Genomic DNA, 12,752 nt, shown 5'->3' with positions numbered 1-12,752 from the left:
GCTACTTGCTCCCAGGCGTCCCCAGCTGAGAGCAAAGACCCCTCAGGAGTGTCTCTGACCCCAAGAACTAGCTGAGGCCCTGTGGCCGGATGAGTCAAACAGTGTGACCCAGCCATGGCACTGACTGGCTGCAGCCCCATCCAGCCGTGGGTGGGAGATGCTGCGACTTCTGCCAAGGACTCCAGCGATGTTGGGGGCTCTGCCCTCCAAACCCCAGGACAGTGACTCTAAAGCCCGCCTGCTTCCTGTGGCACTAGGTTGCCCGATGACAGCTTCGAGGGGTCTGGGTTGCTGGTGCTGTTTCTCAGATGGGGAAAACTGAGGGTCCGTGTGTCTCTGAGCTGGGGCTCCCACAGTGAGGACAGAACTCACGGTTCCCCCTTCTCGGGGCTGCTGCACCCTCACAGGCCCCGCCTCAGGGACAACTGTCTCCCAGCCATCTCACCCCGGGTTTCCAGTCTCCATGAGATTTCCGACTAGCTCTTTCGGCCTCTGGCCTAGGAAGGAGCGGGCCGGGGAGGGAAAGCCCTGTGTGATTCACCCGCGTCTCGCCGTGACTCTTGCACTTCCCTCCTCCGGGCAGGCCGGGCGGCTCTCCGCTTGTCCAGGCCTGTCCTGTTCGGGAGCCCCTCCGCGGTCCTGGGCGCGCTCCCCGGAGGTCAGAGCTGTGCATGCGGAGGCCTCGGGCCAGCAGGAAGCCAGAGGCAGGAAGCAGGGTGGGTCAGGAGTTAGCTCTCCAGATGGCATCGCGTCTCCCCACTCCGCGGCCCAGAGCCAGGACGCCCAGGGCCAGGCTTGCAGACCGGGCAAGGAGAGGCTACACCCTGGCCACTCTCCTGCCACCCAGGCCCAGGAAGAGGCAGGCACCTGTCATGATCACACAGCCCACCTCCCATAGCAGGTCCAGGCAGCTGGGACTGGCCGCAGAGCTGGATCCTCCTCCACCCCGGCCTGCCAAGCACCTGCGGAGCATGTGGTTGGCCCTCTGGGGTGGGTGCCAGGAGAGGAGCCCTGTCAGGGGACAGCATGGCAGGGCCTGGCCCCAGCTCTGGGCAGAGGGGCCCATCACAGGTGCTCAGGGAGGTCAGAGGGGCTGGTCAGAGTCAGCTGTAGCCAGGGACAATGAGGAGAGGATAGGCGGAGGGGAGAATTTGGGTGGGCAGAACCTTCTGGAAGCTTTCTTCTGGAATCACTAGAAACAGGGGCTCTCATTTTGGCCCCACCTCTTACCAGTCTTGGGTGAGTCACTTAACCTGTGCGCCTCAGTTTCCTCATCTGGAACATGGGCTAAGGATCGAATGTGGGAGCGCATGTTCCAGGACATAGCCTGACCTCCTGTGTGGGAGAAACGTTATCTACTGTCGCTATTGTCGTTTTGTACCCTTCCCCCGACGCCAGGGATCAGCCGTGCTCGGGCCTGGGGGCCTGAGGCCAGCTCTGGGGACAGTTAAGCTCTCTAGCTCCTGGGGACCAGTGGGCTCAGTGCCTGACCCCAGCACTGCCGGCCCTGGCAGCTGCTCAGATGTGGCGAGCCCCAGACGGACGTGGCCGCCTTTGAGGCTGAGCCGGGGCTACACTGGACTCATGGGAGCTGCCAGGGCCAGGTGAGGGCTCTGTTTGGCACATCTATGGGGGAGTCCTTGGGCTGGATGGGCCGGGCCCAGGGGTCCTCCTTTACCCTGGCACATCGGACAGGCAGATGCAGAAATCCTCTCCACAAGCAGACTGTGGGTGTCACGTCCTCCCCACTGTTGATAGGAGAGGATTGAGCTTCCTAGAGGAGGGTGTCCCCCGCCTTCCAAATCACATAGCTTGTGGTGGCTGGCCACATTGCAGCCCCAGTGTCCCCAGCTGCCATGGGGTGGTCTCCATGGCCCAAGGCCAAGTCTTCCCAACTGGTTGCAGGCCTCAGCTTACTGTGTGTCCTTGGCCTGGTGCCCCTTCCTGGGCCTTGGTCCCTTGGCTCTAGAGAAAACAGTTGGCCAGGGCTCTCGGAGATCCTCCAGGCTTAGGCGGTCTCTGGATCCGGGGCTTTGGCCCAAGGATCCCACAAACCCTCCCACTCCGAATGCCCCAAGGCAGGTGCCTGGCAGGGAGGCCAGGCACTGTCCTTTGCCACCTTCCACACTGTTGCCTGGGCCTGGCGCGCGGCCTGGGAGGAGCATATTTAAGGGCCAGCCCCGGGCCGCCCCCAGCCCTGCTGCAGCGCGAGGGAGCTCTCCAGACCATGGTAGGCTGGGGCTGCCCTGCCTCCTGCCGCCGCCTCCCCTGCACCTGCACCTGCTCCCAGGGAGCTTGGCCGCAGCTGTGGCTGCTGTCCCCTCTTGCTTGCCCCTGGCATTACCCTCCTGCCCTCATTCTTCAACTCTGACCTCATCCCATGACCTTGACTTCGTTTGCAATCCTGACCTTCACCTCAGGGCCCAGCTCACCCTGACCTTGACCTTGCTCTGGTGTTGTCCCTGGTCTGACCCACTCTTCACCCTGGGTGCTGTGTCTGGCCCTGGCCCGCCCTGGGCTGCCCTCGATGGGCGGCTGGTCCATCCATGGGGCCCTGAATTGAGTCCCTGCTTTCCTGACTTGGCGGGGGCTGCCGAGCTGAAGGGGATGGGGAATGAGGAAGAGGATGGTGGGCCTCTTCCCATGAGGGAGACAGGGTGGGCCGGGCCCCAGGGCTCTGCTCCTGCTGAGAGGACATGGGGATGGGGGACAGTGCGGCTCCCCTGGAGTGTGGTGCTGTGCTCTTGTGCTCGGTCTTGCAGCTCCTTCCTGCTTGTGTCTCCCGCCTCATTAGTCTCTCTTGGCCTGGGAACTCTGACCGATGTCACAGCTCAGCTTGCCACTCCCCACCGCCTGAGGGCCTAGGGCCTTCCTGTGTCCTGAGGGCCTGTCCCTCCCTGTCACCCTCATGATTGCTCATCTCCAGCAGCTCTGTGAGGTCCTTGGGGACAGGACGGGGCCTGATTCAGCCCTGGGTCCCCAGACTGGGCACAGGCCTGGCTGGAGGTCAGCAGGTGTCTAACACATGTGCCGATGCCTTGAGGTAGGTGTTGTGTTGGTTTGATAAATGGGGACACCGAGGCTCAGAGAAGGCAGGTGACGTTTTTAACATCACAGAGGCTACGAACAGAAAAGCAGGATTGAAACCCAGGTCCAGCCGGCCCCCCTTCTCCCCTGAGATGTTCCTTTTGGGGAAATTTTATTTTTGGGGACCCATTCTCGAAGGGGATTTCCAAGACAGCTGGGCTGCAAAGGGCCCCCCTGGCCTCGGAACCCCCTGGGCAGTCAGAGAAAAGCCTCCCCTCCTCCTGGCCCAGCACTGGGACACACTAGGGCCACAGGCAACCAGGTGGTCACGAGCGTCTGGGAGGGCAGGGATGGGGCCCCCAAGGCGGGGCCAGGTCCCCGAGAGCCAGGGCAGAATCCCCCACAGGCGGAAGTGATCATTTTTTATTAATCAGAGGGAAATGTATATGTAATTATGTGAGATGAACTCTGCAGGGAAGTTCTTTTCTTTATGATGTCTGAAGGGATTTATAAATATTACAGAGGTTTTACAGCATCATAACGTCCCGGCCGCCCTGCCAGCCCCTTTCAAAGGATTAGTGGAGACAAAGCACCCAGTAAAAGCTAATTATAAGTCAGCCGGGTGCTGCTCCTGATGTGGGGCCAGGAGCCGAGGGGAGGGGGCGAGTGCCGGTGGGGCTGGGAGTGAGCTGGGGGCGGGGGGACCACACAGGCTCTGGGGGCCGGTGGGGGGCAGGGGAGTTGGGGAGCCCATGCTCTGGGGGTGCTAATGATGGCTGCAGAGGATGAGGTCCCTTGAGGGGTCTTGGGGACCTAGAGCTTTTAGTGAGTGCCTTATGGGGGACACTCTGGCACCATGACACCCCAGAGGCATGAAGTCCAGCCAGGGACCCCTGTGTCCTCCACGTGGGTGGTCACCAGCTCTGCCTGCTGCTGTAGGCCTGAGCTCTGGGCGACTACGTCCAAACACCAGCTGATCCCCGCTCTGAGCCAGGCCCCGGGGCAGGGGCAGGAGAGGCCAGCGATGGGACAGACAGGGCTCGCCCTTGAGGGGTTCACTTAGTTGGGGAGACAGACACACAGAGCTTGGCAGGACAGTGTAGTACGCGCTGTGGGGGTAACAGTCCATGGTGGAGACCTGTGGGGAGGGGAGAAAGGCCTGGGATCAGGGAAGGCTTCTCGGAGGAGGTGACCAGGAGCTGAGCCTGAAGGGTGGGTAGGATCCTTCCAGATGGGAGGCAGGAAGGCCTTTCAGGCAGTGGGAATGGCAGGGCCAAGTTGGGAAAGAAGGCGGGTTTGGGGGGAGTAGGGGGCCTGGGGATGAGGAAGTAGAAGCTCTGGGAGGGGCAAAGGCCAGACATTCTCCCAAGAACACGAGGGAAGGTTCTAGCAGCTGACAGCAAGGTCGGATTCCAGCTGTAGTGGAGGGTGGCGGGGCAGGGGATGGGGACCCCGTGCAGAGGCTGAAGATAGAAGAGGTGCCCCTTCCGCTTCACGGTGTGGGCGGCGACCACCTTCCGGAGCCCGGGGGCTGGGCAGGAAGCAGCTGTCTGGCCCTGTGGGGTGGCCGTGGGCTGGGAAGACATCCTGATTATCTGCACGGCTTCCCTGGGAGCCTGGTCTGACTGCCGTGAGCTCCAGAGGGCGAGTCGGTGTCGCTCAGGACTGTGCCGCTCTGGGAGATGGGGGGCGCTGACACCCGAGGAAGGGGCTGCTGCAAGCCCTCACCTGGCACCTCGCAGGCACCGAGAAGAGCCCGCAAAAGAGTGGACGGCGGAGCCAGCTCCAACGTCTTCTCCATGTTCGATCAGTCCCAGATCCAAGAGTTTAAAGAGGTTGGTCAGTCGCTTAGGGAGCTGGGCACAGGGTCAGCCCTCAGTCCCCGGGACTGAAAAGCAGTTGTCATTACTTTTTGAGGCCACCCTGGCTTGCTCAGAGCCTGGACGTGTGACCTCTCTCCGTATCTTAGCCTGTGCTTGCTGTGCGACACCGGGCAAGGCCTTTCTCTCTCTGAGCCTCAGTTTCCCTCTCTGAGCCGGGCAGCAGTTGGCCGGAGGACAGCCCTTGGGGGAGGGCATGGGGGTCGGGGGGCACTGGGCTGGCAGCCGCTTAGTGCTGTGTCTCTGCCAGGCCTTCACCATCATGGACCAGAACCGGGACGGCTTCATCGACAAGGAGGACCTGAGGGACACCTTCGCCGCGCTGGGTGGGTGGCCAGCAGCGGGGAAGGGTGGGGCTGGGGGTGGAGCTGGGCCTGGGCAGCGGGGGCAGCAGGGCAGTGGGCGCAGAAGTGTGAGGGGCACCTGTGCTGAGGGTGCAGGGGAGAGGTGGCCGCTGCCAGGGAAGCCAGGGGATGGGCCTGGGGGCTGGAGGAGGACTCAGCCAGGGAAGGGGAGGACGGCTCAGGTGCAGGAGGGCCTGGGGGAGGCAGGCTCGGGAGAGCAGGCGAGAAGCTGGGGGAGGGGGAGGTTCCACCCTCAGGGAGGCTTGTCCCTCTCTAGGGGCCTGGTGAAGGGCCTGAAGGCGCCACTGGGGGTGTGAGGGGACTTAACTAAGCAACTCTATACTGAGCCCAGAGCCCCTGGGAATCTCAATGTCCTCTGGGACCATGAGGAATCCACCTCCAAGACGTCCCCACCTCCAGGCAGTTCCTTGACCCCCTCCTGGGGCATGTGAGCCCTGAGAGTCAGGCCAGCAGCCCCTGTGTGCCTCAGCTACAGCTTCTTTGGGCCTCAGTTTCCTTACCTGTAAAATGGGGATAAGGACTGACTTGTTCCTTCCCAGGGAGGCTGGGGGCAGGAGGATGCTGCTGTGGCTCGATGTCCCCACAGGGGCCCCCAGGGCCTTAGGGCGGAGTGGGGGCTGGGGGGGCGGCAGAGTCAGGAGGCTGCAGGATCCTCTGTGGTCCTGAGCGCTGCTCCCCAGGGCTGCCTGCAGGCGGGGCCCTTACGCTCCTGGGTGCCCCCCCCACCAGGCCGCATCAACGTGAAGAACGAGGAGCTGGAGGCCATGGTGAAGGAGGCCCCCGGGCCCATCAACTTCACCGTCTTCCTGACCATGTTTGGGGAGAAGCTGAAGGGTGAGCTGGGCTGGCGCCCCGGGAGGGGCCAGGGGTGGCGTGGCCAGGCGGGGCCCTGGCGCGGACACACACAGCACAGGAGGAGCATGGTGTGGCCCCCAGACACAGCCCCTGGGCACACACACCTTCTGGGGTCCTGCCTTTGTTTCCACCTCTGCACTACAGAGTGGGGTGACTGTATAAGCCCTGCCATGTATGACCTTTGCCACCATCAGGACGGTCCCCCACCTGTCCCCACCCACTCCCCCTCCCACCTCCCTATCTGTGGGCTCAGTGCCTGCTCTGCTGATGGGGGCATGTTGAGGGGTGCGGGGGGCAGGGGGTTTCCAAAAGCTACTGTGGCCAACCCCAGTGCAAGATGGGTCCCTTACCTTGTCTGTAGTCACCGCAGCCTCCAGCAGAAGGAACAGGGAGACTCATTCACAAATGAGGAATCTCAGGCTCAGAGAGGTTGTGACACCTGCCCTAGGTGCCCCAGCACAGAGTGGCTGGGATGGAGCCTCAACCTTAAACCCCCAGCTCTAAACCACTACACCTCCTGCCACGGAGTCAGGCCTGGGGCAGGGGTGGGGGACGTCTCTGTCCCCTTTCTCTCCTGGCCCCAGGGAGTTCTCCCATAATTGTGTCCCCTGACTTCAGAAGGTGGGGGCCAGACTGGGTGGTGGCTGCCCCAGGAGGTGAGTGTTGTGGTCACCCCCCTCCCAGGCTGCCCTGCCCAGCGCCCTCCCTGGCCTGCCTGCCTTGGCCAGGTGTAGGGGTCAAGACTGACTTCCACTGCCTTGTGGGGTGACCTGGGACAGGTTTATCTGCTTTCTGGCCTCAGAATTTTTATCTGTAAAATGGGGTTTGTATTGGTTTCTCGAGGGTGCTGTGAGGAACAACCACAAACTTGGAGGCTGAAAACAACAGAAATATATTCTCTCGCGGCTCTGGACTCCGGAAGTCCAGAATCCGGCAGAGGCTCTGGGGAGAACCTGTCCTTTGCCTCTTGCAGCTTCTGGGGCGGCACCCCTGCCATGGTCTCTCCTCATGGCCATGCAGCCCCTTCTTCTCATAAGGACACGTGCGCTGGATTTAGGCCCCTCTGGGTCACCCAGGAGGACTGCCTCATCTCACGGTCCTTAACTTACACCTGTAAAATCCCTTTCTCCGAACAAGGTGACAGTCACAGGCTCTGGTGGACGTATGTTTAGGGGGCCACCATTCAACCCACTGCCGGGGTGATCCTACCTAACACCACAGATTTATTGGGTGAAAAATCAATGCTCTTGTGGGTCACGACCCCCTGGCGAGTACAGTAGCCTCCACGCACGTGTCCTGGCTGATCCCAGAGCCAGGAGAAAGCTGACCTCCACCTGGGCGTTAGAGACGAGGACACCGAGGGTGGGGAGGGCAGGCACCCCCATCTAGGGCAGGCTGAGAACTTGGGGTTGTCCAGCTGGGTCAGAGGTGCCCCTGGGCCCACCTCCAGGTAGGGGTGATTCCCAGGACTGTGACTGCTGCCTCCTAGAAAAGTCCAGAAGCCCAGATGCTGGGGCAAGGTGTGCACTATGTGAAAGCCGTGTGTCACTCCAGCCCGGCCACTTCAAAGGAAGCAGACGGACGGGCCTGCCGCTTCTATCCAGGGCAACGTAGCTGAGGGAAACTTGTGAAAGGCCAGCAGAAAGGAGAGCCTGCCGGACGGGCAGGGGCACCTAGACGCCCAGCCCAGGAGGCGAGACAGTGGGCACCTCCCGGCCCTAGCGTGGTGCGTGCTGGGCGTGGGCGAGGGGCCCTGCTGTACGAGCGGGAGTTTAGTGAGACCCTTCAGGAGTGCTCAGAGGAAGGGGAGGGGGCTCTTCAGCTCACGATGGGCCCCAAACCTGCTTTACAGATGGGGAGACTGAGGCCTAAGCTGGTGTAGGTCTGAGGCTGGGCTGGAGCTGTGACCCAGGGCCTGGTGGGGGCTGTAGAGCTGCAGCTGTTTTTCATTTTGCAGGGGCCGAGCTGGGGCTCCAGCTGAGCCTGTCATGCAAACTCGGCCAGCCTGCGTGACAGGCCAGTGGGAGGGGACGGGAGCCAGGGAGCAGGGGGCTGGGACAGGCATCGCCTTATCCCGCTAATTGGGAAGAGGAGACTTTGGCATGAGAGTCCTGACAATCATGGGGGAAGCCGCCACTCTGCAGCCCATTTTAAGAGGCTCGCAGTCCCCAGAGCAGAGGCCCTCTCTGGGGAGGAGGGAAGGGAGGACGACCGGCCCAGCCCTCCCAGCTGCCATGACAGGGAGTGGCAGGGCTGCGGTGAATGTCCGGCAGCTGGGCGCAGTCTGTGTGCGTGGTCCTGGAGCCAGCCACAAGCCTGCCCAGCAGCAATGCTCTTCAAAGATGCTGGGAAATCTCCACTAATCCATGAAACCCGGGGGACTGTGGCCTTGGGCAGAGACCCCACATCAGCCCCCATAGTGACCCTTTGACCATTCAGCCCTCACGGGCCTGAAGCCACCCCAGCCTGCTTGGCCAGGCCGGGAGGGCCAGGAGTCCTGCCCCGGCTGGACCCTGGGCCTAACCTCTGGCCTGGACACCTTGGCTCTCTGCCACCCTGCCCAGGGGAAGCCCATGGCACTGCCCTCCAGGAGCTCCCAGGCCAGCAGGGCCAGCATGTGCCAGGCTCCATCATGTGGAGCCAGTCTCAGAGACGCTGAGTGACTCGGACACCATCCCGTCCTAGGCGAGCTCCCAGTCTGATGGGGGAGACACAGACGGCTCTGACCCAGTCTGATGGGGGAGTCACACAGCCCTGCTCCAGCATCATTGGCAGGAGTACAGGCGGGAGAAGGAGCAGGGGACTCTGGAGGCCCACGGAGGTGGTTTTAAATCCTCCCTTCTCTTATCAGCGGGGCTGTGGCAAGTGCTGGAAGCTCCGTGAGCTCAGTCCCTCTGTGCTGCTGGGACAGCAGCACCTACTGCACGGCTGTTCCGGGGTTCCGTGTGATGACATGGCAACACTGCAGGCACGGAGCTTGGCACAGATGTGTTTGTGGCCCTGATCCTTTAGTGTTTGTCAAAATCTTACCAGTATCCTGTGATCAGCAAACACCACCTCTGTCCCCACTTCAACGATGACACAGCTGAGCCTTAAAGAAAGGAAGGGGGCATTCCCGGGTCCCCAGTGAGCCAGAGGGTCAGGGTGACGGAGGAGAGGAGAAAGAGCGCCGGGTGAGGGCTGCCAGGTCACCCGCTGGCCTTAACGCTGCCTGGGAAGCCTTGGGGAAGCCCCTTCCTCTCTCTGGCCTCAGTTTCCTCATCGGTAAAATGAGGGGCTGGGGACTCAATCTACTGTGGGTAGCAGAATTACTTCTTCCAGTGACATCTTTCCCCAGAGCTGTGACAGTGGTAAAAGCAGAAGTGCTCTGGCTGCCCCCGGTGCAGAGCTCTCTTCCTTCCACCCACAGCCTCTGTGCACAGCTTGGGTAATGAGCAAGCCCCGGAGTTGCCACCCCCTGGACCTCACCCATCATGTGGCAGCATCAGCTGTGAGACCTTGGACAAGTCACTTAACCTCTCTGAGCCTCAGTTTCTTCATCTGTGAAATAGGGACAATTGTCAGGAGGGCTAAGCACATAGTAAAGGCTCAGCTAGGGTCTCCATGGACCGTTGTGCAGGTTGTTCACAATGATATGTGTGCAGCACCCTCATCTGTTGAGACTATTTGTTGTTTTGTTGAAACCTCCTTGCTCTTGCTTCAAATGGGTTCAGCCTCCCCTGGGGAGTAGAAGTCGGGGAGGAAGCCCTGCATAGCTGTCCCCCTCAGGGAGGGATGGGACCTGCCCTGGCCCCCAAGCCCTGCCCTGCTGGGCTCCTGTCTCTGTGGGGCCCTCTCCACCATCCTTCTCCTGCCCTGTGTGTGCTGCTTCTAGGCACGGACCCAGAGGAGACCATCCTCCACGCCTTCAAGGTGTTCGACACGGAAGGGAAAGGCTTCATCAAGGCTGATTTGTAAGCGCCCCTGCTCTCCTCGGTTCTATCTCCCCAGAGGCTCAGGCAATGAGCCAGCGGGGCTGGGGTCAGGGTAGGTGGCCACCCAGGGCCTCCTCCAGCCTGGAACTCAGCCGAGCTTGGGCACATCTGGCCAGGAGCCAGGAGGCTGCTGCCCAGCCCCGCAGCTGTGGCTTGATGTCCCTTCCCCTCTCTGGGCCCGGGTGTCCCCGTCTCTATGTGTGTGGAAGTGGATGGGGGGTGGGTCACTCAGGGAGAGCTTGCCAGGGAGGGGGAGGTGGGGAGAAGGTGAGCCTTGAAGGACGGCTGCGGGCTGCCTAGGCCAGGGGCGGGAACAGCATTGTAGATGAGGGAACAGAGGAAGTGAAGGTCCAGGGCTTGGGGAGGAGGAGTTGGCAGTGGCTGGAGGCTTGGAGGGGAGGAGTGGGACAGACTGAGCACACCAGCCTGGCAGCCTGGGTCTGCCTGTGAGCAGGGGAGAGGCCGGGAAGGATGGAGGCAGGGACATCGCAGGGGCCAGCCTGCAGGAGGGGAGGAGAGGGCTGCAGCTCCAGGAGGGCCACGGGTGCAGGGCTGGAAAGGGACAGACAGACAAGAGACAGAGGCCAGTGACCACAGGGTCCAGGGTCTGGGGACAGGACTGAGCCAGACGTCAGCCCGAGCCTGAGTGGACGCCCAGACGGAGGCGGGGCCACCGCCTCGGGCAAGGGGTTGGCGAGGGCTGGGGAAGGTGACCAGCTTAGCCTGGGATGCATGAGGGGGAGGTGGCCATGGGCAACTGTCCGGCGGTGGAGGTGGGGGCACTGCTGTGGGTGTCCCCCACCCAGTGAGAGCACAGGAGCAAAGGGCCCAGGGTGGCAGGCAGGGCAGGTGGTGGGATGGCAGCCTGCCGGGCGCCCCAGACGCTGCACCTGTGGGTGGCCCTGGGTGGTGAGATTTCCTCTCAGGGCACAGGCTTCCTGACCAGTTGCTATGATGCTTCGGACCTCCAGGTTTGAGCCAGTTTGCTGCCTGTTAGATCCTCACACGTGGAGGTGGAGTGGAAGGGGCCGGCAGGGCAGGGGTGGGGTGGGCAGGGTCTGGCCAGCTCACATGTTCTCAACTCCAAGTCACACACGCCCCTGGGGTGGGACAGATTGCTAAGGGCTTCTCCCTGCTGCATCGTCCCCTTCTCCACCCCTCCATCTTGGGGACCCGGGGAGGCACCAGGTCACCCCCTAGAGTGACCTCAGCCAATCCCTCCACTGTCACCCACCTTCGTGCCCATTGGCATGAGGACACGGCTGGGAAGAACCCTTGGGGGACCCAATTTGGGAACTGAAGGCATCGCCCCGGGACATGGGACCTGGAAGATGTGGCCGCAGGCCAGACAGGCCACGGCGGAGGCTCTGGTTGAAACGGAGTCTGTGAAAAGTCCCCAGCCTGGAGAACTGGAAACTGTGACGGTCCTGCGGTAACATAAATAATGGAAAATGTGCGTCGGTCCTTAGTGGGGCCTGCTGCTGCCGGCGCCGGAGGACACTCTGGGTGCACAGGGCCCAGCTCGGCCCTGCCCACGGAGTCCCCTTAAGCTCTGCGGGGTTCTCTGGGCTCGAGGGGGCATCAGCCATTCAAAGAGCCAAGAGGACACACCTGGGCAGGCCTTCTCGTGCCCTTGGCCAAGCACAGGCATTTGTAGTCTGTAAAATGTACGGATGTCAGTGAAAATCACAAGCTGAAAAAAGCAGTGTGCCCAGAACAAGGCACAGGAGGCCCCCGGGTGGGGTTTGGGGGGTGGCTGTCTCCCCTCTGTGACCTGGAGGGCGATTGTTAGTGTACGGTGGGAAATTCTGTTTGGTCTCCACCTGGTGCTAGGAGGAGAGCCCTAGTGGGAAAAGAGCCAGCATTACAGGCAGGGAAGCCAAGGCTCAGAGAGTGGCCTGAGGCCACGTGGCTGTCAGAGAGGCAGGTAGGGCCAGCCCCAGGTTGGTGTCCTCCCAGGCCAGGACGCCCCTGCCCCGTCTGTGATCTGCAGGTCTAAGCAGGGAAGCCCTTCCCCCTGAACCTGACCCTTTCTCTCCCTCGAGCAGCATCAAAGAGAAGCTCATGACCCAGGCAGACCGGTTCAGTGAGGAGGAGGTAAATTGGGGCTTTCAGGGCACAGCCCATTCCCCGCTCTGGCCACCCACCCCCCGCCACTGCTCTGACTCTCTGCTCCCTTCCCAGATCAAGCAGATGTTCGCGGCTTTCCCCCCAGATGTGTGTGGCAACCTGGACTACAGGAACCTGTGCTACGTCATCACGCACGGTGAAGAGAAAGACTAGGGACCGGGAGTCTCCCCACATTCAGAGGCGGCAAATGCTGGGGGGACCGGGGGAGGGGAGCTCCTGCAGCCAGAGGGTGTAGGGAAAAGGTACCCCCTTGTCCTACGGTCAGGGACGAAGCAAGAATAAATAATGCTAACAAGGTCTGAGTTTGTGTGATTAATTCTCCGGTTGGGGAGAAAGCTAAACATTCCTATCTTTTTGGTTTTTCCAAAACTTTTCGCTTCCCTGGCTTTGCTCACATGTTCCTGATGAGCTGGTGTTTAGAACTAATTGACAGTTTTAATGCTCCCCAGCTGGGCCACAGTCGCCTTCATTTATGTGGCTTTCCTTGGACACCTAGTGCGTGCCAGACCTGGTGCCAGTCC

General features: G+C 61.6%; 1 protein-coding gene across 1 annotated transcript; it reads left to right on the top strand.

Annotated features, from left to right (window-relative positions):
• The first annotated feature begins 4,709 nt into the window (after nucleotides 1-4,709).
• On the top strand, nucleotides 4,710-12,384 carry MYL10 (myosin, light chain 10, regulatory). The gene is made up of 6 exons (XM_012663937.1): nucleotides 4,710-4,862; nucleotides 5,158-5,233; nucleotides 6,002-6,106; nucleotides 10,002-10,080; nucleotides 12,150-12,198; nucleotides 12,286-12,384. Exons 1-6 carry the CDS (start codon nucleotides 4,710-4,712, stop codon nucleotides 12,382-12,384), a joined length of 561 nt encoding a protein of 186 aa, XP_012519391.1.
• Nucleotides 12,385-12,752: the final 368 nt, after the last annotated feature.

This window comes from Propithecus coquereli, unplaced genomic scaffold (assembly GCF_000956105.1).
Source record: "Propithecus coquereli isolate 6110/MARCELLA unplaced genomic scaffold, Pcoq_1.0 Scaffold840, whole genome shotgun sequence".
Lineage (NCBI taxonomy): Eukaryota > Metazoa > Chordata > Mammalia > Primates > Indriidae > Propithecus > Propithecus coquereli.
This window is presented reverse-complemented; position numbering and strand designations above follow the sequence as displayed.